This window comes from Phodopus roborovskii, unplaced genomic scaffold, assembly GCF_943737965.1.
Source record: "Phodopus roborovskii unplaced genomic scaffold, PHOROB, whole genome shotgun sequence".
NCBI lineage: Eukaryota > Metazoa > Chordata > Mammalia > Rodentia > Cricetidae > Phodopus > Phodopus roborovskii.
In genome coordinates, this window is record NW_026126525.1 from 13,094,706 (window position 1) to 13,119,240 (window position 24,535).

General features: G+C 40.4%; 2 protein-coding genes across 2 annotated transcripts; both read right to left on the reverse strand.

The window, feature by feature from the left end:
- Positions 1 to 1,402: 1,402 nt before the first annotated feature.
- Positions 1,403 to 2,858, reverse strand: LOC127232444 (putative sperm motility kinase W). Its single transcript, XM_051198586.1, has one exon. The coding sequence runs from the start codon at positions 2,822 to 2,824 to the stop codon at positions 1,403 to 1,405; it is 1,422 nt and encodes a 473-aa protein (XP_051054543.1). The 5' UTR covers positions 2,825 to 2,858.
- Positions 2,859 to 13,873: 11,015 nt separating this feature from the next.
- On the reverse strand, positions 13,874 to 19,718 carry LOC127232097 (C-X-C motif chemokine 15). Its single transcript, XM_051198064.1, has 4 exons — positions 19,534 to 19,718; positions 18,823 to 18,952; positions 15,777 to 15,859; positions 13,874 to 14,124 (listed from the first exon to the last, which is right to left on the reverse strand). Exons 1-4 carry the CDS (start codon positions 19,589 to 19,591, stop codon positions 14,027 to 14,029), a joined length of 369 nt encoding a protein of 122 aa, XP_051054021.1. The 5' UTR covers positions 19,592 to 19,718; the 3' UTR covers positions 13,874 to 14,026.
- Between the last annotated feature and the right edge of the window lie 4,817 nt (positions 19,719 to 24,535).

Consider the following 24,535-nt stretch of genomic DNA (forward strand, 5'->3'; position numbering starts at 1 on the left):
CACAGATTTCTCTTTTCAGGCGCACTGGTTACTATATGAGAAGACTGGACCTCTGCCCAGGTGGCCCTTGGTGGAGTCCCATATTCAGAAAAATTCTAAGTGTAGGCAGTGAAATGAATGTCGTATCACTCTGAGCAGGGCCAGGCAGTGAAGAGAGGCCCACACCCCTCTTTACCTCCATACTAGAGATGGTAGTGACAATGGAGTTGAGGGTGTTTGACTTAGAGATGGCGACATTCTGTCCTCTAGACAGACACTCCATGGCCTGCCAAGGTTTCTTCATGCACTGGGAGTTGCAAGGGGTAAGTGAGGGTATGGAAAACCATGGGATGAGTAAGATGAGTTTCAACTACCTTTAATATAAGCCAGACCATACCTTCCTGAGGCCCAGACATTGAACAGATTCTTGCCCAGGACAAGAGTCACAAAGTACAAAGTGGTCAGAAATAGGAGACAGCAGAGAGACTGCACAGATGGCACAACATTATAGATCATTCCCATGTTCATGACTAAACAAATCCCCCCTCTACTAAGATGGGACTGGGGAATAAATACTGTGCCCTTCCAACACTGTATCATCTTCACTGATAAGAGAAATGGCTGGGGTAGAAACAGATGCCCAGTCTGGTGCAGGCTCTAGGTATCAGAGAGATCCAGCTACTCAATGCACTGTTTCTGTCAGGTTTCCTCCTTGACCACACCCAACATCCCCTATGGAAAAGGAGCTGTGCCTACAAGTTACACACAGCAGGGAGCACATTCAGGAAGTGGTGGGCAGCTCTGCAAACTGACACTGAGTGTGAGAATGTTCTGGAGGAAGGGTTCATTCCTCTGATGTTCAAAGATTGAAGAGTAGCAGGCCCACCCAGAGAGATCTGAAAGATCTCTGTATGAGACATGGCACACAAGGGTCCCTCAGTACCTGTTAGTATTACCTAGAACTACTGTTAGTTTAGGGCTGGGACAGAGGGAAACTGGAGAAGGAGATGAGAAAGCTTCATGGGACCTTCCATCTTCCTCACCTGATCTTCCATTTCAAATCCAGACACCATCCTTTCTGGTCATCTGTTCCCTGTGGACAACTGCTCCACACATACACCCCCATTCCCAACTGCCTCCTGCACCAGCTCTCTTCAGTCTTTTGCTGTCTACTTGTAGTTGAGCTGAAGCAGGATTTCTCCCACAGGAAAGTATGCTATGTAGCAGGATTTAATCCAGCTGTTGTAGAAATACAAGTTAATATGCCATAGGACCCCCATTACATACACATTTTTGTTTTATTTCCTAATTTTTTCCAGTGAAAAGACATAGCCAAAGACATAGACAAAATAAAACACAAAGCAATCACACACCCTCTCATACCTGCTTGCCCAATTCCTCATTGGACTCCTCCTGCCTCTTTTCAGGGAGCCACTCTGTTGAACATAGGTGGGGGTTGTGTCTCTGAACTCCTTGGCAAACAGCAACAGGACAGGCAAGTCCTGATTCTCCTGTGCAGTCTCTTGAAGCACCCAGTGTTCTGAGGGGGAGATATTGCTTCCATGTCAAAGTCCAGCTTAGGTGGCAGGGACATTATCTCTTCCGGTATACTGCTGCTGATACATGGGTGAGCCCCAGGTTTGTATAGGGGGGCACAGCTACAAGGAGGGATCTTCCTCTGGGGACAACATTGAGGCAGGGAGGCACTTCTGGCCAATTTCCGCTCTAATAGTGTCAGGATATCAGGCTGGTTCTGCTGTAAAGGCTGACTGGGTAGGAAGCCAAAGATGGGTTCACTGGCTCTTCGTTTTAGGCAAGGTACTGGTGTTGGGGGAGGCGTAGGGTCAGTGTATTCAGGCTTGGGTAAGGTGGTGCAGTCAAGCCACACCCCCTTGCGTACCTGTTCTTCAATGATAAGATACGTCCCCATCATTTCATCATATTTTCTCTTTTGCAGAGACTCCAAGATGTCATTGATGTTAAACCCAAGATCAATCAAGATGTCTAGTACTTTGGGATCTGGATAGGTGTTACCTGGGATGTTTTCTTCACATTTTATCACCCATGGATGTTGTTCAACGTCTTCAATGGAGGGCCTCTTCTCTGGGGCAATCGTGAGCAGTTGATGAATAAGGTTTTCAAGTTGTGCAGAGACGTGAGCTGGGACAAAATAGCTCCCTTGGATGATATTCCCCTCGGTCTCTTTCAGGGTGCTTCCTTTGAAGGGGTGGTACCCAATGGTGATGAAATAGAGCACCACGCCCAGACTCCACACATCTGCCTTCTTCCCGTCGTAGCCTTCTCTTAGTACCAGTTCCGGAGCGTTGAAGATGTTAGTGCCGCATCTTCCTTGCAGCACAGTTCCGGCTCGACATCTTCTGGCAAGACCGAAGTCGGCCACCTTCACATTCCCCTCTGCGTCAATTAGGATGTTCTGAGGCTTTAGGTCTCTGTGTACGATATCAATTTGATGGCAATACCTGATGGCTGAAACCAGCTGACCAAATAGTTTTTGTGCCCTTACCTCCTGCAGCCTGCCACCTTTCTTTATTAGCTGGAACAAGTTTCCTCCCGGAGCATATTCAGTGACAAAATAACAATGTTTCTGGGTTGTTATAATCTGAAACAGACGAATGATGTTCGGATGTTGCAATGATTGCAATGTCGCCATCTCTGCTGTGATGATTCGAATGTGTTTCTTTATATTCTCTATAGACTTTATAGCCACCTGGGCGCCTGTGAAGCGATGCTGAGCTAGTTTTACATACCCAAATGCACCGTGGCCAATGTTACATTTAATTTTGTATTGCCTTTTCAGGCTATCATTTCGGAGGAGGCAGGCCATGAGGCCAGGTGGTCACGGCACTCGAACAGGTGTTGGTGTCCTCAACCCAACTCAACTTCTCAGTACTCAGAGTCCCACAGGTCGACTGAAAGCAGCTACCTGGTCTGTAGGGACAGACTGCAGTCAAGCCCAGGGCCTTATATACAGGACACTCATTCTTCCCTCACAGTGGCTCTTTGTGAGGTCAGAACAAGAAAAGAACCAATCACAGCAGGCTACAGCCTACATGGCTGTACATTGGGCCACAGCCACCTACCCCTTCTTAGGAAAATGCAGCTAGTCTCCACCAGCTTCTACTTTGGTGGATCAAGGAGACAGATATATATTTACTGGTTTGAAAATTACACCCAGCACTGTGCTTCAGCGGCCTTTGTAGCTGGACCCTGAGTACCTCAAACCGTTTCTGGACTTTGGAGGATGATGTACATTTTGAACAGGTGTCCTGCACAGAGGCAAAGTTATCAGGGGGTTTTTGTGAAAGCCATGTTTACAGTCTTCTGTTCTTGGGACCAGGGGGAGTAAAGGCAGAAAGATCCATGCCATGGGGGAGCTCTTGGCCTCTCTCTAGCCTAAACCTGTTAGTTCTGGTCCTGGTCTAGGGGCTTGCTTTCAGAGTGGATTAAAGGGCCACTTGAAGTGTGAATGTACAGAAAGTAGGAGGAGGTCCCTGGGGACTTCTGGGCATGGGGCTAATCTCCTCCTGAGAAGGCGATGATGGCTGGGGAGTCGGGAGCTCTATGCTCTGTCATTCATGCCTGTTCACCTCAAGAAGTCCTGGGAAACCACTGTGTCCACTACACTCTGTATTATAGATAGGAGATCTGGGATTTCTCCCTTGTGATCCAGGGTGCTGATTTCTCTCATCAGCAGTGTCAGGGACTATTGGGACAGCACCTAGAGCATAGACCAGCCTCTGGTGTGCTTCTGGAACCATCTCTAGTCATGCCTACCTCATGGTTCCTGAGATTCACACCATAAAAGGGACAGGATGTGGTCCCTGAGCCAGAGATGAAGCTCTCATTGCCTTTGAGACAAAGCCGCTTATGAGGCCTGGTGAGAACAGAGACTGAGGTGAAATGGCCATTCTGTCCTGACTGTCTTCCTGGTCCTGCTCATGCTTTCCAGCATAAACCACACCTCCTCCACCTGAAACAATGGATGGGGTGCTTTGTGGATTCTGCATGGGCAGTGGGACCACCATTCTGGAGCTTGCTAGCCCACAACATGGCCAAAACATCTTGGGAAGGAAAGGGTTTGATGAACTTGTGTATCCCAGTCAAAGCCCATGGCCCAGGAAAGCCAGAGTAAGAATTCAAGCAGGAGCAGAGGCCAAAGAACCTAACCCTTTGAGACCACACACTTTCTCACTGATTTTCCCTTCCTACCTCTCCTTGTACTGACCCAGAGGTAAGTGTGCTGAAGGCCATATCTTAGCTCCCCATTTGAGGAGGGGAAAAGAAGTGCTCACACCTGGAGATGAATTCCTCCCCTCCCCTGGTCTACTGTGTGCTCATCTGCACTGTGCAGGAGGGTCCCACAGACACTAATGCCCTAAACAGGGAGGCAGCAGCAGGCCCACTGTGTGAGATCATCTTCACTGTGCTAGAAGTTCGTTCACACAGGTTTCTTGGCTGTGAAGAAATATTCCTTGCTCTGCAGTTCTTGGCCCCAACCCACCTCCTTTTGAACCCTGAAAATATGTTCTACCACCTCAATCATTCTGTCTCATTGCTCAGACCACCAGGGCAGTGGACAGCCCACAATCTATTTGGCTGGCCCCATCTGGCAAGATCACCCTTCCTTTACTAAATAAAGGGCTGAGGCCCACAAGTATCATTCTTTATTGTTGTGTGTCACTGTTTAATCAGTTCTAATAAAGGTAAGCCAAGTGCCCTAGTGATGGCGTAGGTAAGGTAGACATGTGAGTTGTTGAAGTGCCCATAGCTCCAGGACATGAAAAGGGGTCAGGAAAGATGAGGGACACTTGTCCAGCCACCTCGTCCTCTGTGGACAAACAGAACTTTTAGAGGATCACTTGCCCAGAGACCTCTTAGGGTTGTTCCTGCTGCAGTGAATAAGGAAGGCCCTGTTCTGCCTAGGGATTGCTGATCCACAATTAACATCGTGTCTTTGTTAGCCAGATTGTACAACAGCATAATACATTCAAATATTTGGACAATAGTGGTCATGGTTGCCAGAGAAGCTTCTTAAATCCATTTTGCTTTCTTTGAATTGAGCCAGGGAAAATAAGACCTGTATGTGTATTGGGGTGCCTAGGGCCCCAGTACCAATCTAAGGGAAAATATCCCACTTTAAAGAGTCAAGATCCCCAAAAGATTAGTTTGGGGGGTGCTCCTTTAGGAATTTCAGGATAGAGAGGGGACTTAGCTATCAAAATTGGGGAAGAACTCTTAAGAGAGAGGATTATTTGAAGAGGGATTTCATTCCTTTCCTTGGTAGATCCCTCCATTGTTGAGCCAATAATAGCTAGAATCCAAGCATCTCATCAGCACTTCGGGGATAAGGCCTAGATTTTCTCACAGAAAAGAAGCTGAAAAAAGGCATCTCTCACCAACTTCCTTTCTCTCTGTACAAAAAGCCTAACTGGAACATAGCTTCTCTAGGGGATAAGACATCTCAGACTGAACATCTCCTAAGGAATATTCTGACCAGAACTGGGTGCTGTGGAAGTTGGGAACCTTCTAAGTACTTAGTGGTAGAACTTTTCCCAGTTCTGAGGATGGGAGGATAAGGGAGTGTCAGGTTGGATCTTGGAGGCCCTTGTGTGCAAAGAATGAAGCATTTGCTGGGACCTGTAAGTTCTCTCCAATTCCTTGGCACCCTGCATAGCTAACTAGAACAGTTTAATGGTGAGAAGATGGGTAATTGAAAACCATTAAAATAGGAAGAGTGGGTGGAGAGGAACCAATAAATTGTGACTATTTGCCATGCATATACAACATATGGTGTTGTGTAATGTTAGTTTAAGCACTTTACATTCATTTATGCTATGGAGTATGTGGTGAATGATGCAAAGCTGTTGCATCCTTTTATACTGCAATTGTTTTTATTTTTATTATTTAAATTTTCTTATTTTACACATCAATGCCAGTTCCCTCTCCCTCCTGACCTCCTATGCCCCCCCCAGCTGACACATTTAGACAGCCTGGTTTGCTTTTATGTTGGTTTCCCAGCTGTCAGACTGGGGTCCATGAGTTCCCACTTGATCAGGTCAGCTGTTTCTGTGGGTTTTCCCAACATGGTCTTGACCCCTTTGTTCTTCACTCATCCCACTCAGAAACTGGATTCCAGGAGTTCAGCTCAGTGTTTAGCTGTAGATCTCTGCTTCTACTTCCATCAGCTACTGGATAAAGGCTCTAGGATGGCATTATAGGGGAAGGACATTTAAGGTAGCCTCTCCACTGTTGCTTAGATTGTTAGTTGGTTCATCCTCGTAGATCTCTGGGCATTTCCCTAGTGTCAGATTTCTCCATAAACCTATAAAGGCTCCCTCTATTGCGAGTCTCTTTTCTTGCTCTTCTCTATTCATCTTCCCATTCAATCTTCCTGATCCCTCATGTTCTCCTCTCTGTCCTTCTCTTCTTCCCCATCTTTCTCCTCTCTCTCTCCCCTCTCTCCCATGTTCCCTATTTGTTCAGGAGATGTTTGTAGAGAGCTGCGAAGTGCTGCACCTTAAAGATGGCACTGGCTTCGGCTGGCTTCCGCCTTCCACCTTCCCTATGGTGAGTGCTCTCTGCCATAAACAAGTCCTTATTTGGCTAAGCCTGTTCAGCTTGCTTGCTTCCTTATAAGAGCAAGCTATGTGCAAGGTCCACGTGGCTCACTAGGGTTGGTCAGCACAAGGGGATTTAAGCCTGTGTGGGCGTTTCCCCAGGGTCAGAAGAAGAAGCATAATCAAGGATCCTGATTAAATTGCTAGAAGATCTCTCCTGAGTTGCATCTTCCTTGCTGGTCGAGGTTGGGCGGGACAGATGTTGTCCCTTTCACCTCTACTGGAGGACTGTGTATGTTTCCTAGCTTCTCTGAAGGTGTGGATTGTATTCTGGTGAACCTTTGCTCTATGTCTAATACCCATATATGAGAGAGTACACACAATGTTTGTCTTTCTGTGACTGGGTTACCTCACTTAGGATGGTTTCTTCTAGTTCCATCCATTTGCCTGCAAATTTCAAGATTCCATTGTTTTATTGTTTGTTTCTTTGTTTTTTCTCCCTGCTGAGTAGTACTCCATTGTGTAAATGTAGCACATTTTCTGTATCCATTCTTCAGTTCTGGCTATTACAAATAATGTTGCTATGAACACAGTTGAATAGATGTCTGGCACCCACCTGGCTCAGTGTATTAATTGGGGCTGGCGTGGCAGCGGGACAAGACCGGCAGCGGAAAACCTACTCCTTACAGATGTCCTTATGAATGTTCATCCTTTGGGTATATGCCTAAGAGTGGAATTACTGCATCTTGAGGCAGACTAGTTTCCATTTTCCCATTTGTTTACCTCTGCAAAGCTGTGTTACTTTGCCTGCCTAAAACATTGATCTAATAGGAGCAGAATGGCCAGTAGTTAGGCAGGATACAGGATAGGCAGGGCTGGCATGCAGAGAAAATTAATTGGAGGAGAAATCTAGGCTCAAAAGCAGAAGGAGGAACAAGAAAAGAAGGAGAGGAGTATGTCAGGGACCAGCATAGCCAGTCATGGAATAAGGAGGATAGGGCGATACATAGAATAAAGGTAAAAAGCCCAGAGACAAGAGGTAGTTAAAGAGAAATGGGACAATTTGAGTTCTACAAGCTGGCTAGAAACAACCCAAGCTAAGGCTAGGCCTTCATAAGTAAAACTAAGTTTCTGTGTGTTTACTAGGAGCTGAGTGGATGGACCCCAAGTGTAAAAAAATCCTACAAAACAAAAACTACAGCATTTTATTGAGTATTGTGGACTATTGTTATTAGTTATTCTTTGAATTTCTGGTAGAATTCTGCACTGAAACCATCTGGCCCTGGGATTTTTGTTTCATTTGGTTGGGAGGTTTTGGTGATTGCTTCTATTTCATTAGGGGTTATATGTCTATTTAAATTGCTTATCTGTTCTTCATTTAATTTTTGTAGTGATATTTATTCAGAAAACTGTCCATTTCCCTAAAATTTTACAATTTTGTAGAGTGCAGGTTTTCAAAGTATGACCTGGTGATTCTCTGGATTTTCTCAGGGTCTGTTGTTATGTCCTCCTTTTCATTTATGATTTTATTACTTTGAATGTTCTCTTTCTGCCTTTAAATTTGTTTATACAAAGGTTTGTCTCTCTCCTTGATTTTCTCAAAGAACCAACTCTTTGTTACATTGATTCTTTGTATTGTATTCTTTTTTCTACTTATTGATTTCAACCCTCAATTTGATTACTTCCTGACATATCTTCCTCCTGGGTGAGTTTGCTTCTTTTGTTCTAAAGTTTTCAGGTATGCTGTTAAGTCTCTAGTGTAACTCTTCTCCAGTTTCTTTATGTAGGCATTTAGTGCTATGAACTTGGATGTTCCAACGCAAGAACACATCAGAGATGAAGTAGGCTTCTTCCCAGAGATGGAGGGATGGTTCAACATACAAAAATCTGTCAGTGTTAACCACCATATAAATAAATGGAAAAAGAAAAACCACATTAGCATCTCACTAGATGCTGAAAAAAGCCTTTGACAAAATCTAACACCCTTTCATAATAAAGGTCTTGGAGAGATCAGGGATAAAAGGAACATACCTAAACATAATAAAGGCAATATACAGAAAGCCAACAACCAGCATCACACTAAATGTGATTCCTCTAAAATCAGGAACAAGAAAAAGCTGTCCACTCTCTCCATCTCTTAAATGTTGTATTTGAAGGTCTAGTTAGAGCAATAAGACAACAAAAAGAGATCAAGTGGATACAAATTGGAAAGGAAGAATTCAATCTTTCACTATTTGCATATGATATGATAGTTTACATAAGTGACATGGAAACTTTTACCAGAGAACTCCTACAGCTGAGAAACATCTTCAGTAAAGTGACAGGATACAAAATTAACTCAAAAAAAAATCAATAGCCCTCCTATATATAGACAATAAATGATCTGAGAAAAAAAATCATAAAACATCACCCTTCACAATAGCCACAAATAACATAAAATATTTTAGGGTAACTCTAAACAAACAAGTGAAAGACCTGTATGACAAAAACTTTAAGTTTTTAAAGAAAGAAATTAAAGAAATCAGAAAATGCAAAGATCTCCCATGATCTTGGATACTTAGGATAAAAATAGCAAAAATGGCAATCTTACCATTAAGGATCTATAGATTCAGTGCAATCCCCATTAAATCCCTGCACAATTCTTTACAGACCTTGAAAGAACAATGCTCAACTTTAAATGAAAAAAAAAAAAACAGTATAGCCAAAACAATCCTGTACAATAAAGGAACTTGCAGCAGAATAACACTTCCTGACTTAAAGCTCTACTATAGAGCTATATTAACAAAAACAGCTTTGTATTAGCCCAAAAACAGACAGGTAGACCAATGGAATCAAATTGAAAAACTGAAGACCCTGATATTAATCCACACACTTACAAAAACCTGATTTTTTTTTACAAAGTATCTAAAATATACAATTGTAAAAAGAAGGCATCTTCAAACAAATAGTACTAGCATTACTGGATGCTGACATGTAGAAGATGACAGAAAGATCCATATCGATAGCCATGCACAAAACTTATGTTCAAATGGATCGAAGGCCTCAACATAAATCCAGCCACACTGAACCTCTTAGAAGAGAAAGTGGGAAGTAGCTTTCAATGTGGTGGCACAGGAGACTACTTCCTGAACCAGTAGCACAGACACTGAGATCAAAAATTAATAAATGGGACCTCCTGAAATTGAAAAGATTCTGTAAGGCAAAAGACACAGTCAACAAGACAAAAAGGCAGCCCACAGAATGGGAAAAGATCTTCTCCTATACAGAGGGCCAATCTCCAAAATATACAAAGAACTCAAGACCAAATAATCCAATTAAAAATGGAGTATAGATATAAATAGGGAATTCTCAATAGAGGACTCTCAAATGGACGAAAGGCACTTAAGAATTTACTCAACATCCTTAACCATCAGGGAAATGCAAATCAAAGCATCTCTGAGATACCATCTTACAGCTGTCAGAATGACTAAAATCAGAAAACACCAATGACTATGCTCGACAGAATGTCGAGAAAGCGAACACTCTTCCATTGCTGATGGGAATGCAAACTCATACAGCCACTTTGGAAATCAGTGTGGCAGTTTCTCAGGAAAATGGAATCACTCTAACTCAATGTCCAGCAATTCCACTCTTAGGCATATACCCAAAGGATTCCCATTATACGACAAGGACATCTGTTCAACTATGTTCATAGTTATTTGTAATAGCCAGAACCAGAACCTGGAATCAACCTAGATGCCCCTCAACAGAACAATGAATAAAAAAATGTGGTATACATTTATACAAATGAATACAACTCAGCAGAAAAAAAAATGACAATTTGAAATTCACAGCCAATTGGATGGAACTGAAAGAAACCAGTCTACTTGAGGTAACTCAGACACAAAAAGAAAAACATGGTATGTACTCACTCTTTAATGGGTATTAGACATAGAGCAAACAACAGCCAGCCTACAATCCACAAGAAGTTAGTAAACAAGGAGGAACCTAAGGGAGACATACATGGACCCCCAAGAAAGGAAAAGGGACAAAATTTCCTGAGTAAATTGGGAGCATGAGGAGAAGGGGAAGGGAGGTAGAAGGAATAGGGAGTGATAAGGGGAGGCAGGAAGAGAACAGGAGGGATCAGGGAGATTGAGTTGGGGGAAGAACAAAGGAGAGCAAGGAAAGAGATGCCTTAATACAAGTAGCCATTATGGGCTTAATGAGAAGCCTGGCACTCGGGAAATCCCCAGAAAGCCACAAGGATGATCCCAAGTAAGAATCTAAGCATTAGAGGAGAGGCTACCTTAAATGTCCTTCCCCTATAATGAGATTGATGACTACCTTATATGCCTTCCTAGAGCCTTCATCCAGTAGCTGATGGAAGCAGAAGCAGACACCCACAGCTAAACACTGAGCTGAACTCCTGGAATCCAGTTGTAGAGAGGGAAGAGTGATGAGCAAAGCCCTCAAGACCATGTTGGGAAAATCCACAGAAACAGCTGACCTGAGTATATGGGAGCTCAAAGGCCCCCGATGCACAGCTAGGGACCAGTATAAGACAAAACCAGGACCCTTGAATGTGAGTGTCACTTGTGGGGCTTGGGAAATCTTTACGGCTTCTGGCAGTGAAACCAGTATTTATCCCTAGTGCACGGATGTACTTTGGGGGCCATTTCCTATGGAGAGATACTTCCTCAACCTAGATACATGGGAGAGGGCCTAGATTCTGCCCCAAGTGATGTGACAGACTTTTAGGATCCCCCATGGGAGGCCTCACCCTCAGTGAGGAGTGGATGGGGGGTGAAATGGGAGGATGTTGGGGGGAATGGGAGGACTGGAAGGTGAGGGAACTGAGATTGGTTTATAAAAGCGGATTGTTTTTAATTTAAATAAAATTAATTAAAAATAAATAATAGGCAAGCACTTCTCTTCTTCAAATCATTTTAATTAATCTTTTGGATTTTTTGTTTTTTTGACATTTCTTTCCATTAACCCATTAAGGTCAGGTTGATGAATAAAGTGGTAAGAAAGATAGGTCTCCCTCAATATGTTCAGCAGGTTACATTTTGGAGGAAAAATAAAAGTCATGTAAAATATGTAATTTTGTACATAGATTCTACACTGAAGGCATAGGGGCTAGGACAGTTGCTCAGTGAGTAAATTGCTATGAGTGTATGTTTTCTGTCCACCACCAATGTGAAAAATGGTGTTTGGTGGCATTTGCCTATAATCACAGTGCTGGGATGGCAGAGAGCCAGAGCTGAGAGCTTGTTGGCCTTACCTGGGTAAATTGCTAAGATTCAGGTTGAGTGTGAAACTCTGTCTCAAAACATAAGGTGTAAAACAATAGAGGAAGATACCCAAAGGTTATCTCTGGTATTCACTAACGCACTCATGGCTTCGTGTGTGTGCACGTGTGTGTGTCTTTGTGTGTGTGTGTCTTTGTGTGTGTGTGTGTGTGTGTGTGTGTGTGTGTGTCTGTGTATATGTATAACACAATAAAATACACAACCAAACCAGCCATTACTTGGTGAGTCTGGGACAATGAAAGACCCTGTCTCCAAAAAGCCAGCAAACAAAAAACAGTACTGATTAAGAAACAAAATTATCCCCCTGGCCCTCCATATCTGCCTGCACCCAAATACATGCAAATGCAACATGTACACACCCACATTAAAAAATACAATAAAGTTTCTTCTGAGAAAGTTTGTTTTATATTTTTTTTTAATATTTGTGTTTGATTTTATTTTGCCTACATAGATGCAGATCATAGTGAAAATACCCAATATATCATTAGAATCTGGGAAGCATGTCTTAGTTCTGCAGTGAGAGGGCACAAATGGCCTCATTTGAAGCATGGTACCACATACGCTGGTCCACAGGTAGATGGATGGATGTATACGAATGAACCGCCATGATCAATAATATCTCTTCTAAGAATTAAAAACTGGAACTGTACGGAAAGCAAGTGAGTCACTGTATAAAACAGAAAGACTGTGGAGGAAAAGGAGAGGACCCAGTTTGGCGGACAAAGGCAAACATCAAGAGTTAGCTAGAGAAAGCCAAAGGATCCAGAGTCTGCAAAAAGTCCTTGATTGACAGTGTTCCTGCTTTGGCTCCATCATCACAAATGACTAGCAGAAAGAGTATGTTTGTTCATTTAATATTTATTAGTGTTGACAAGGCAGAATTTCTGCCAGGAAGAAGTTAAATGATCAGAGCACAACTGTAGCTCAGTGTTTCCCATAACTTCACTTGTGTGCGGTGGTATCCTTGTCATCTGAAATGTGGGAAGTCTAACATTTCCTACTGTTGTTCCTGTCCATGGTGCTCTAATTTAATTTGTCTGTAGTCTTCAGCACTATTATCTAGAAAGTTAGGTTAAGTTCAAAACAAATTATTGGCCTTGGCAGGTGACTCATAGTGCTTGTGGGTCAAGCCCAAAGACCTGAGTTGGAATTCCCAGAATCCATGTGAAGCCAAGCATCTGTAGCCCCAGTGTTCCTATGGTGCCAGGTGAATCCATGGGACTTCATAGATCAGCTAGCCTGGCATCCACAGTGGAAAGCAGCAGAGAGACCCCGCCTCAAACAAGGCAAATGTCCAGGACTGACACCTGTGGTTTTGCACACCCATATTCACAAACACAAACACATATACACAGGGGAAAACTAAAAATTTTAAAGTAATTTTAAAATAATTACATTATGCAATTAATGCTGCTTTGTTACCTACCCATCTCTCTCTCTCTCTCTCTCTCTCTCTCTCTCTCTCTCTCTCTCTCTCTCTGTGCGTGTGTGTGTGTGTGTGTGTGTAAGAGGCCAACAGACAGACAAACTGACAGACAGACAGAGTGTTCCTATAGCCCAAGTTCATTTGTAACTGATTATGTAAGCCAGGCTAGCCTTGAATTCATGATCTCCTTGCCTTAATTTCCTAAGTGCTGGTATTGTGTGCATGTCCCACCACACCTGTATTGACATATATTTTTATTTCAAATTTTTCTAGTGAATGAAAATCTCTGAAAAGAGTGTTTGAGTCTGGGCCACTGGAGATGAAAAGCATGCCTTACCTTAGGACACAGTACTGTGGTGTCCCATACTAAAGTGCAATACGGTTTTAAAGGACAAAAGGTTAAGCAGTTTTTCAGTCAGCAAAAAGGTATATGATGCCGTGAAATGTAATGCCAAGATGTGGAGAGGGAAGGAAAGCAGTCACCCGTGAGCATCCACCACAAAGTCAAGTAAACTAAAAGACAGGATGGACAGCAGTGGAAGAGATGGAGTGTACAAAGGTACTGAGTCCAGTGGAGAAATGCCCCACCTACTATCTGAGACTTAAGGTTTATTTTTCCTACATAAAAAATAGTTTCATCACCTCAGTTCCTATCACTCTTCCCATCATCAAGTCAGAAAAGCAGCTAGAGGCCCCCAAGATGAATTAAAGAGGAGTTTGTTGCAGTGCTCAATCCACACAAATGGGTTTCAAGAAATATCTAGAGAATATCTAAACTCAAGAAGGCTCACAAGCCTTTTGGGATCCATTGGATGTGCTGTTCTTGCGTAGTTCCTTATTTGGAGACCTGAAATACAAGCAGAGCACATATAACTACATAGCTACACAGTGTTACCTACTCTTTCTTAGAAAACACATATTTAAAAACACACAGAGAGAGAAATAAAATAAAGTTGTGTGGTTGGTCAGTTGAAAGTTAACAATCAAAGTAATTAAATATCTATGCCTCCCTGATGGATCAAGTTAGGAACAAGTTAAAGCATCTGCACTTCTGATTCTAAGAGAATTATCCAGAATGACACCATATGTGACAGTTAGAAAATCTAGAACACAAAACCACAGTTTTGCCACTGAATCTGGTCTCCCCAAGCAGGCTTGTGGCTAGCAGGGTGGCCATGCTGGGTACTTTCTGTCAACTTGAATCAAACAAGAGTCATTTAGGAAGCAGCGCCTCAGTTGAGAAATTACCTCCATCCGACTGTCTGTTTTCATGACTGCAGGGATGTTTTCTTGGTTAATAAATGATGTATGTTGGGGGGAATCCAGTTTACTGAGGGCTGTCCCACTCCTGGGCAAGAACTCCTGGTATATAAGAAGCTGTGCAAGCCATGAGGAGCAAGCCAATAACAGCTTTTCTCCTTGGTTTCTGCTTCAGCTCCTGCCTTTAAGTTCCTGTCTTGAGTTCTGCCCTTACTTCCCTCAATGACTGTGTATAACTGTAAGCCAGAAATCCCTTTCCTTTCCCAGGTTGACTTGATCAGTGTTTCATCATAGCAACAGAGACACAACCAGGACAGCATACCCCAGATGACCTGAAAACGCTGATGCTTTAGATGGGAAATAAAGTAGAACTAACTCCTGAGTGGCCATCCCTCCCTACCTGCTGTACTTTAGCTTTAAAATTCTGCTTTTATTTTGTTTCTCAGAAGTTAATTCAAATATCTTTCTGTTTCCTGTTTCATGCTCTTTGTTCCTTTCTGTTTGTTTTTTGTTTTTTTGGTTTGTTTTTTTGTTTTTATTTTTGTTTTGCTTTTTGTTTGTTTTGTTTTTGAGACAGGGTTTCTCTGTCTCTGTGACTTTGGAAGCTGTTCTGGAACTAGCTCTTGTAGACCAGGCTGTCCTCAAACTCACAGAGATCCACCTGCCTCTGCCTCCCAAGTACTGGGATTAAAAGCATGTGCTACCATACCACCTCTGGGCTCTTTATTCCTTCTTAAGTCTAAGTCGTTGATGTGAAAACTCTATTTGGGGCTTAATTTAAAGAAATGGTAACATTTTCTTCCCAAATTTTTTTTCCTTAAAGTTTGATTCAACAGATGGGCCAATAGCCTACTTACTTGATTGGCGCAAGATACTTTATTATCATTTTATATGATCTTTACATTCAGTCAGGCTATTCATAACACAGGTCAAGTTACTGTAATCTTCAATGAAAGGTATGTACTAGTGACTCTCAAGCTTAGGAGTGCCATGGAGTTATAATGGATGCTAAAATATCCTTTTGGGAGTTTATCCTTCTCATTTCTAAGCCAGCAGGGTTGAAGGGAGGCCAGAGATGCTGATCTGGGTATGCTTTGGGTGCCTCAGGATTACACATATTCTGACCTTGTCGTAGATTTGATGTCATCTAAAACATATCTGTGTATATTTCTGAAAGTGTCTGTCATTAAGATAAAAATGAGAGAATACGAATATGAAGATTCTTGGCCTTAATTTTACCTGTACTGATTGTTCTGGTAAGAGCCTTCACCCATTCAGCCTCAGGATCCAAACAAATTAATTTCCCCATTTTCAGCAAGACTCTGTAAAAATAAAGTATTTTGGTAAGTAGCAACTGTGCCTATTTAATAAGTATACTCACAGTATATCAGCAAAATGGACTGCATACACTTAAAATAAACACATGGATTTTGCCAATGATATTAACCAAATTGGTAGAATGGAACTTTTAATTTCATCAGTATGCCTAGCTAATTTTTAAAATTGAAGTTTAGTTATTATTTGCTCATGTGCATGTATGTGTCACAGCATGGGCTCCTGGGATCAAAGTCAGATTGACAGGCTTGTCAGCCATGTATTTATGTATCCTTTATTGCTATGTGTCCACTGATTTTGTTAGATTTTAGGGCTCTATTTAAGACTCTTTTATTGTCAAGCAGGGAGAGCATGCATGGATTCTACTAGCTCTGTATTCCACAGAATTGCAAAACTCTACCACCATATAAAGCATCATTTTGTAGTTACTTGTATAAGACTGGACCATCTTACTGCACATGCCAGGGATTTAAAAGATAACACATCTTAAAATTTTCTAGTAATAAAAAGTAATATAATCAAATCCTTAGCAATTACATAACATAAAAAACATTAGCCACAAAGCACTGTGCATAATGGCACAAACTTGAAAATATTCCCTTTAGACACAAAAGCAAGCCAAGGGAGCCTGCTGTCATGGCAGCCATCTCAACAAAACTAGAGAGACAAGTAAAAGGTATAAGGTTCTCAAATGAGGAAATCATACTGCCTTATTCCCAGACAGCATGGTCAAGTAAAAGGGTGATTCCAACAAAGAAATGCTAAGTCTAAGCACCAAAAACTGGAATGTGAAATTTTATTAACATATCCTTTGAATAGCATCAGGTTGTGTACGGTGACTAGGATAGTTTTTGTGAATCAAGAAAGCTGAAGTAGATGATAAGTGTTTATGCACATTAGAGTATGATAACAAGTGTGGTAGTGAACAACTATCATCCCAGTAAACCAGGAGAGTGAGTTCAAGACCACCATCTCTCTCACAGTCACTTAAAACGAGCACACAGAGACATAGAGTGAGCCCCTGCCTCAAAATATAAAATAAGAGAATGCAAATGTTCTCAGAAAATTGGGAACAAATCCATATTCTTAAAATGAAAAAATTGCTATTATAAAGCCGTCAGTTTCCAGGCTACAACTTGAAAGGATTACATTTGAAAGTCTCCTTACTACACAGAAAAATTGCAAACTGCTTCTAAGGTTTTTATGAAAGGTCATAAATTCTGGAAGAAACAAGCCACACCTGAAGAAGAAAATGGAAAAGTTGCCCATTCCAGTTATGTATAAAAGGCTAATAATCAAATCTGTCCACCAGTAAAGTTGAAGAAGTACAAACAGCAAACTCATGAATATACAGATATATAGTGTGTATAGTAACAAAAACCTAGATAGAACCCAAATATTGATTTATTCAATAGTGTATTGAGTAAATGATTCTATTCATGTTTATTATTATGGTTATTGTTGTGAAACACTGTTGCTTCAAATGAATAAATGAGCTAAATACAGCAAGCTAAATGGATTACAAAATATGATGTTAATAGAAGCAAGATACAAAAAGGTACATATATTCAGTGTACTTCTACTAACTTATTCAAAAGCAGGCAAAATAAACAGTAATTGTTTTTCGTTTTATACCTAGATGTCAAATAAAAAGATTTTAAAGAGTAAGAAGCAACAGAATTCACTCAAGTGTCAGTTCATGCAGAGATATTTATATGATGTGGGGAATTTGTTGTGGCTGTCCTAATATACCAGAGATAAAGTGACTCAAATAATAGAAAAGCATTTTCTTCAAATTCTGAAGACTATGCCTTTAAGACCAAAGTATTGGCAAGCTTATTTTTCCTGATGTCTCTCTACTTGGCTTGCAGATAACTGCCTTCTTCACACTTTCACCGTGGTCCAAATGTTCACTGTCTTATACTAGGGGCCAGAGACATGACTCAGTGGCTAAGGGCCTTGGCTCTTCATCCACTTACTCTTCCCAATGAGCAAAGAATCCACCTTAGCCACCTAGCATGCTGAACTACAGAATGTGAAGTAATAACCACAGATACCTTATAGTCTATTATGGTAATAATATTACCTAGCAATGGGTAACTAAAATAGGCTACATATATATATATATATATATATATATATATATATATATATATATATATAGAGAGAGAGAGAGAGAGAGAGAGAGAGAGAGTTATAACAAAATTTATAACTAAAGAGTGGAGGAATTTCCTACAATCTGCAAGGCTGATAACCCAGAATAGTAGTTGTCACTAAGAGTCATTAGGAGGTATTATATATGCTAGGATATCCAAGTGTATAATGCAGAGATTTCCCAATGGTCCCTTATTCTTACATCCTTGCCCATGGCTGTGCATCTTTGATTTTTGAGTATTCATTAACTTCAAAGTTAATTCCACTCAGCAGAGTTTATAAAATCAAAGATATTTTCCATTCAAGACCTGCCTTCTGGTTTTATGTTTTGGTTTGGTTAGGTTTAGTTTTTTTTTTTTTTTTCTGGAAAGAATGAACATCATTTTTAGAAACAGGAGCACAAATATTGGGTAATAGTTTTCCATTCTGTGTGGGAATAATATTGTTCAGAGCTTTACTCTTCAGTCTTTTCATCTAGTGAGTTGTTCTTAATCTTCCTGATGCTGCAGTCCTTTAACAAAGCCCCTCACGTTGTGGTGGCCCCCAACCATAAATTTATTTTCATTGCTACTTCATAGCTGTGATTTTGGTACTGTCATGAATCATACTGTAAATATTTGTGTTTTCCAATGGTCTTAGGTGACCCCTATGAAAGGGTCATTTGCCCCTCCCCCACCCACCAAAAGGTCATGACTCATAGTTTGAGAACCACAGAAGCACACTCTGTAAGGAGAACACCAGCTAGAAAACACCAAGGAGGAGTTTCCACCCTCCTTCTCATATCTTCACTACTCACATGACTTCTTTCCTGCTGCAGTAGATATCCTCAGGAATCAACCAGACACTTTTAATGAATCTAAGAGGAATAAAGTCAGAATATGTCTGAATACACCAACATCGTAACTCCTGAGTTTTGCAGGGATGAGCTGTGGGGAAAAAAGTAAAAAACTCCTCAGCAAGAACAAATAAATCCATAGTGCTCAAGTTCTTACTTTGAATTAGGAGCCAAGGCAGTGGGGCATACAAAGTAGACACACAAGGCTGAGCAGGCAATCTTATTATGCCAAGGAAATGCTTGCTGAGCACCTACTACTTTTGTGAAAACTGAAAATGGGTGACTAATAGATTGCTTAATGGTAGATACAGTTGGTAACCATGGAAAAACAACTCAAGCCTTAATGATTATATGTAAATTTTATCCACTGAAAAGTGACAATTCCTATTAGCATTGTATACAGGAAATACCCTAAATCCTCTATTATCAGCTCTGAAAAGTAAAACATTGATTCATGTAGCCAGCTTATCCTAGCAAGTCAAATGCATGTGTTCACTTAACTCAATATGAAATCTATGACCTTCACAATCTAAATGCATACCTGCTTAGGGTTTAATTTAACCTGTTTAATACAATCTGTTTAACAGCTAAAAACCACCTCATTATATTTGAAATGTCTTTGAATTTCCCCCCAGTATCTAGATGGAAAAGAAAAATATCTTGCTTGCTTACCAAAGGTGCCTAGGCTGAGGACAGTCAGCAGAAATGCCTGCCAGCCTGCAGCAGCCATGTCTGTCTGTGTCTTGACTCTGGTCTGAATGGTAAAATTGGTACCGCCACTGTGCCTTTTATAGGCTCCCTGCAGTCCTGGATGGCTGTTTCTCTCCTCTTCTTCTACTCTCCCCACTGAAGAATGAAAAGTGGCATACTTGCCATTTCACAAGCCCAGGTGGAAGCTGGCCTTAGATTTCAAGCTTCATCACTTGAGAGGTTGGGAGCAGGTTTAGACAAACTTGATGCAGATACAAATCTCTCATTTCTTGAAGCTGAAACTGTGTAAATGTAAGGGAGATCGATGTTATTGTAGTCAATGAATGGAACTATGAGAACACATTTTTTTTTTTTAACAATCCCACCTTTTGTGAAAAGAAGAGAACTAAGATACTTTCTCACAGCAAATATTTGCCTTTGGCTCTTGTATATGTTTGCATGGTCCTATTTGAGGTTTTCATAGAATTTACCATGGTGAAATCATATTTACCCCATCAAATACAAAGGAAATAGAATCCAAGCTAAAATTACCTAGTAAATTTTTATTCTATCAAGAACAGCACACTCAAAGCACCCAGAATCCTGTCTTGCCCCTCCACCCTCTGGTAGAGGGTGGGACTCCCACTGCCCCCACCTCCCTCTCTTCACATACCCTGACCTGAGGCAGCCAAACCCTTTCTGCCACCAAATCCCCCAGAGATACCTGGAAGCAGAATAAAGCACCCAGCTACCATTCCTGTCTTGCCCCTTGCATCCTCATTGAGAGACGAAAGAATACAGCCTTGAAACCATACCCACCAGGAGAGGGAGAGACCTCACCTGTACTCGCTGGAAGAAGAGATAGGAAGATGACAATATAAGAATACATCCAACAGCAGAAAGACTTATATGACATCACCAGAGTCTCAGGATTCTATACCAGCAAGACCTGAACATCCCAATGCAGATAAAGCAGAAGAGAATGACCTTAAAAACAACTTCATGAAAATGATAGAGCCCCTCAAAGAGGATATGAGAAAATCTCTTAAAGAAATGGAAGAAAAAAATTGAAAGAAATAGAGGAAAAGATGAATCTAAAAATGCAATAAATCGACAAATCTCTCAAAGAAAGCAAGGAAATCCAAGAAAGAAAATAAAAAACAAAACCAATCAAACAGATGATGGAAACAATTCAAACACTTCAAGAACCGAAAACCGAAATAGAGACAATAAAACACACACACACACACACACACACACACACACACACACACACACACAAATTGATGGAGTGCTGGAAATAGAAAAGCTGGGTAAACAATCAGAAACTACTGATACAAGCATAACCAACAGAATACAAGAGATGAAAGAGAGAATCTCAGGTGCTGAAGGTAAACAACAGGAAATAGATTCATTGACCAAAAGAAAATCTTAAATCCAACAAATCCTTAACACAAAATATCCAGGAAATGTGGGACACAGTGAAAAGGCCAAACCTAAGAATAATAGGTATAGAAGAAGGTGAAGAAGCCCAGCTCAGCAGGGCAGAAACACATTTTCAATAAAATCAAAGAAGAAAACTTTCCCAACCTGAAGAAGAACATGCACATGAAAGTACAAGAAGCATACCAAACGGACTGGACCAAAAAAGTCCTGTCACCACATAATAATCAAAACACCAAACATACAGAATAAAGTAAGAATATTAACAGCAGCAAATGAAAAGGCCAAGTAACATATAAAGGTAGACCTGTCAGAATTACATCTGACTTCTCCATGGAAACTCTGAAAGCCAGAAGGTTCTGGATAGATGTTCTACAAACACTAAGAGATCATGGATACTAGCCCAAACTACTATACCCAGCAAAACTCTCAATCATTCCAAGGCAAAGCCATATTTTCACAATACATATCCACAAATCCAGCCCTACAGAAAGTTCTGGAAGGAAAACTCCAACCCAAGGAACTTAACTACACTCACAAAAACATAGGCAATAGATAACCCCACTTTACCAGAAGTCAAAAGAAAAAGAGGGGTAAATCTCCTCACAATACCACCACCAACAACAAATCCCAAACAAACAAGAATTAACAATCAATGGTTCTTAATTTCCCTCAATATTAATAGTCTTAACTTGCCTATAAAAAAGACACAGGCTAACAGAATGGATACAAAGACAGAATCCACACTTCTGCTGCATACAAGAAACACACCTCAACTTCAAAGACAGACACTACCTCACAGTAAAGGTTTGGGAAAAGATTTTCCAACAAATGGACTCAAGAAACAAGCTGGTGTAGCTATCCTAATATTTAACAAATTAGACTTCAAACTAAAATCAATCAAAAGAAATGAAGAAGATCATATCATATTAATCACAGGAAAAATCCATTATGAAGAAGTCTCAGTTCTGAACATCTATGCCCCAAATACAAAGGCACCCACATTACTAAAAGAAACATTATTAAAACACAAATCTCACATAAAAACACATACACTTATAATGGAAGACTTCAACCCTCCACTCTCAATACTAGACATGACCACCAGACATAAACTTAATAAAGAAACAAAAGCACTAACAGAAGTTATGACTCAATTGGATTTAACAGACATCTATAGAACATTCTATCCAAACACAAAAGATTATACATTTTTCTTAGCACCATATGGAACCTTCTCTAAAATCAACCACATACTTGACAACACAACAAACCTTAACAGATATTTTTTTTAAAAAAAATGGAATAACCCCTTATATCTTATCAAACCACCATGCTTTAAAGTTAGAATTCAACAACAATACAACTTGCAGAAACCCTACAAACTCGTGGAAACTGAACAATGTGCAATTGCACCATTCCTGGGTCAAGGAAGAAATAAGAAAGAAATTAAAGACTTCCTGTAATTCAATGAGAATGAAGACACAACATACCCAGACTTATGGGACACTTTGAAAGCAGTACTACAAGGAAAGTTCATAGCACTAAGTGCCCATATGAAGAAAATGGAGTATAGTCACATTAGAGGATTAATAGCACAACTAAAAGCCCTAGAACAAAAAGAAACAAACACACCCCCAAGGAGTAGACCCCAGGAAATAATCAATTTGAGGGATGAATTCAACAAAGTAGAAACAAATAAAACAATACAAAGAATCAATGTAACAAAGAGTTGGTGCTACCAGAAAATCAACAAGACCTTTATCCAAATTAACTAAAAGGCAGAGAGAGAACATACAAATTAGCAAAATCAGGAATGAAAAGGGGGCATAACATGGACACTGAGGAAAACCAGAGAATCTTCAGGTTACACTTTGAACACCTGTAGTCCATAAAATTCAAATATTTAAAGGAAATGAACAAATTTCTAGATAGATATCACTTACCAAAATTAAATCAAGAACAGATAAGAAACTTAAATAGACCTATAACCTCTAATTAAATAGAAGCAATCATCAAAAGTCTTCCAACCAAATAAAGCCCAGGGCCAGATGGCTTCAGTACAGAATTCTACCAGAAATTGAAAGAGCAGCTAATACCAATACTCCTCAAATTGTTCCACACAATAGAAGTAAAAAGTTCATTGCCAAACTCTTTTTACAAGGCCACAATTACCTTGGTACCCAAGCCACACAAAGACACAACTAAGAAAGAAACTACAAACCAATATTCCTCATGAACATTGATGCAAAAAACTCAATAAAAAAACTGGCAAATGGAATCCACGAACACATCAGAGAAATCATCCACCTTGACTAAGTGGGCTCCATTCCAGGGATGCAGGGATGGTTCAACATATGAAAATCTATCAATGTAATCCACCATATAAACAAACTGAAAAAAAGAAACCATATGATCACCTTGCTAGATGCTTGAGAATCCTTTGACAATATCCAACACTCCTTAATGATAAAAGTCTTGGAGAGATCATGGATAACAGGAACACACCTAAAAATAATAAAAGTAGTATACAGCAAACCAACAGCCAACATCAAACTAAATGTAGAAAAATGCAATGTGATTCCGCCAAAATCAGGAACAAGACAAGGCTGTCCACTTTCTCTATATCTCTTCAATATTGTACTTAAAGTTCTAGCTAGAGCAATAAGACAACAAAAGGAGATCAAGGGGATACAGATTGGAAAGGAAAAATTCAATCATTCATTATTTGCAGATGATATGATAGTTTACATAAGTGACCCCAAAAAAATCTACCAGGGAACTACTACTGCTGATGAACACCTTCAGCAAAGTGGTAGGATACAAGATTAACTCAAAAAGAAAATCAGTAGTCCTATGATAAAGGGGCTGAGAAAGAGCTAGTTATTGGTGGCACACACCTTTAATCCCAGCACAGAACTATTTACAGGACAGGCTCCAAAGCAATACAGAGAAAAACCCTGTCTAAAGAAAAGAAAAGAAAAAAGAAAAAAAAAAAGGAAAAGAAAAGCTGAGAAACAAACAATATAAAATATCTTGGGGTAAACAAGTGAAAGAAAAAAATTAAAGAAGATACCAGAAAATGGAAAGATCTCTCATGCTCATGGATAAGCAGGATCAACATAATAAAGATGAAAAATGGCAATCTTGTCAAAAGCAATCTACTGATTCAATTCAATTCCCATCAAAACCCAGAACAATTCTTCACAGATTTTGAAAGGATAATACTCAACTTGACATGGAAAAACAAAAGACCCAGGATATCCGAAACAACCCTGTACAATTAAGGAACTACCAAAGGTATCACCTTCCCTGATTTCAAGCTCTACTGTAGAGCTATAGTCCTGAAAACATCTTGGTATTGGTGCAAAAATAGACAGGTAGACCAATGGAATCGAACTGAAAACCCTGATATTAATCCACCCACCTACAAACACCTGATTTTTGACAAAATCTAAAATTATACAATGGAAAAAAGAAAACATCTTCAACAGATGGTGCTGTCATAACCGGATGTTAACTTGTAGAAGACTGAAGATAG

Coding starts and splice junctions, on each gene's coding strand:
- LOC127232097 (XM_051198064.1), bottom strand. CDS start 19,591: ATGGCTGCTGCAGGCTGGCAGGCATTTCTGCTGACTGTCCTCAGCCTA. Junction 18,953..19,533: donor CCTCAGCCTAGGCACCTTTG/GTAAGCAAGCAA, acceptor TTTTCCCCACAG/CTCATCCCTGCAAAACTCAG. Junction 15,860..18,822: donor TGCAGCAGGAAAGAAGTCAT/GTGAGTAGTGAA, acceptor TTATTTTTACAG/AGTCTTGCTGAAAATGGGGA.
- LOC127232444 (XM_051198586.1), bottom strand. CDS start 2,824: ATGGCCTGCCTCCTCCGAAATGATAGCCTGAAAAGGCAATACAAAATT.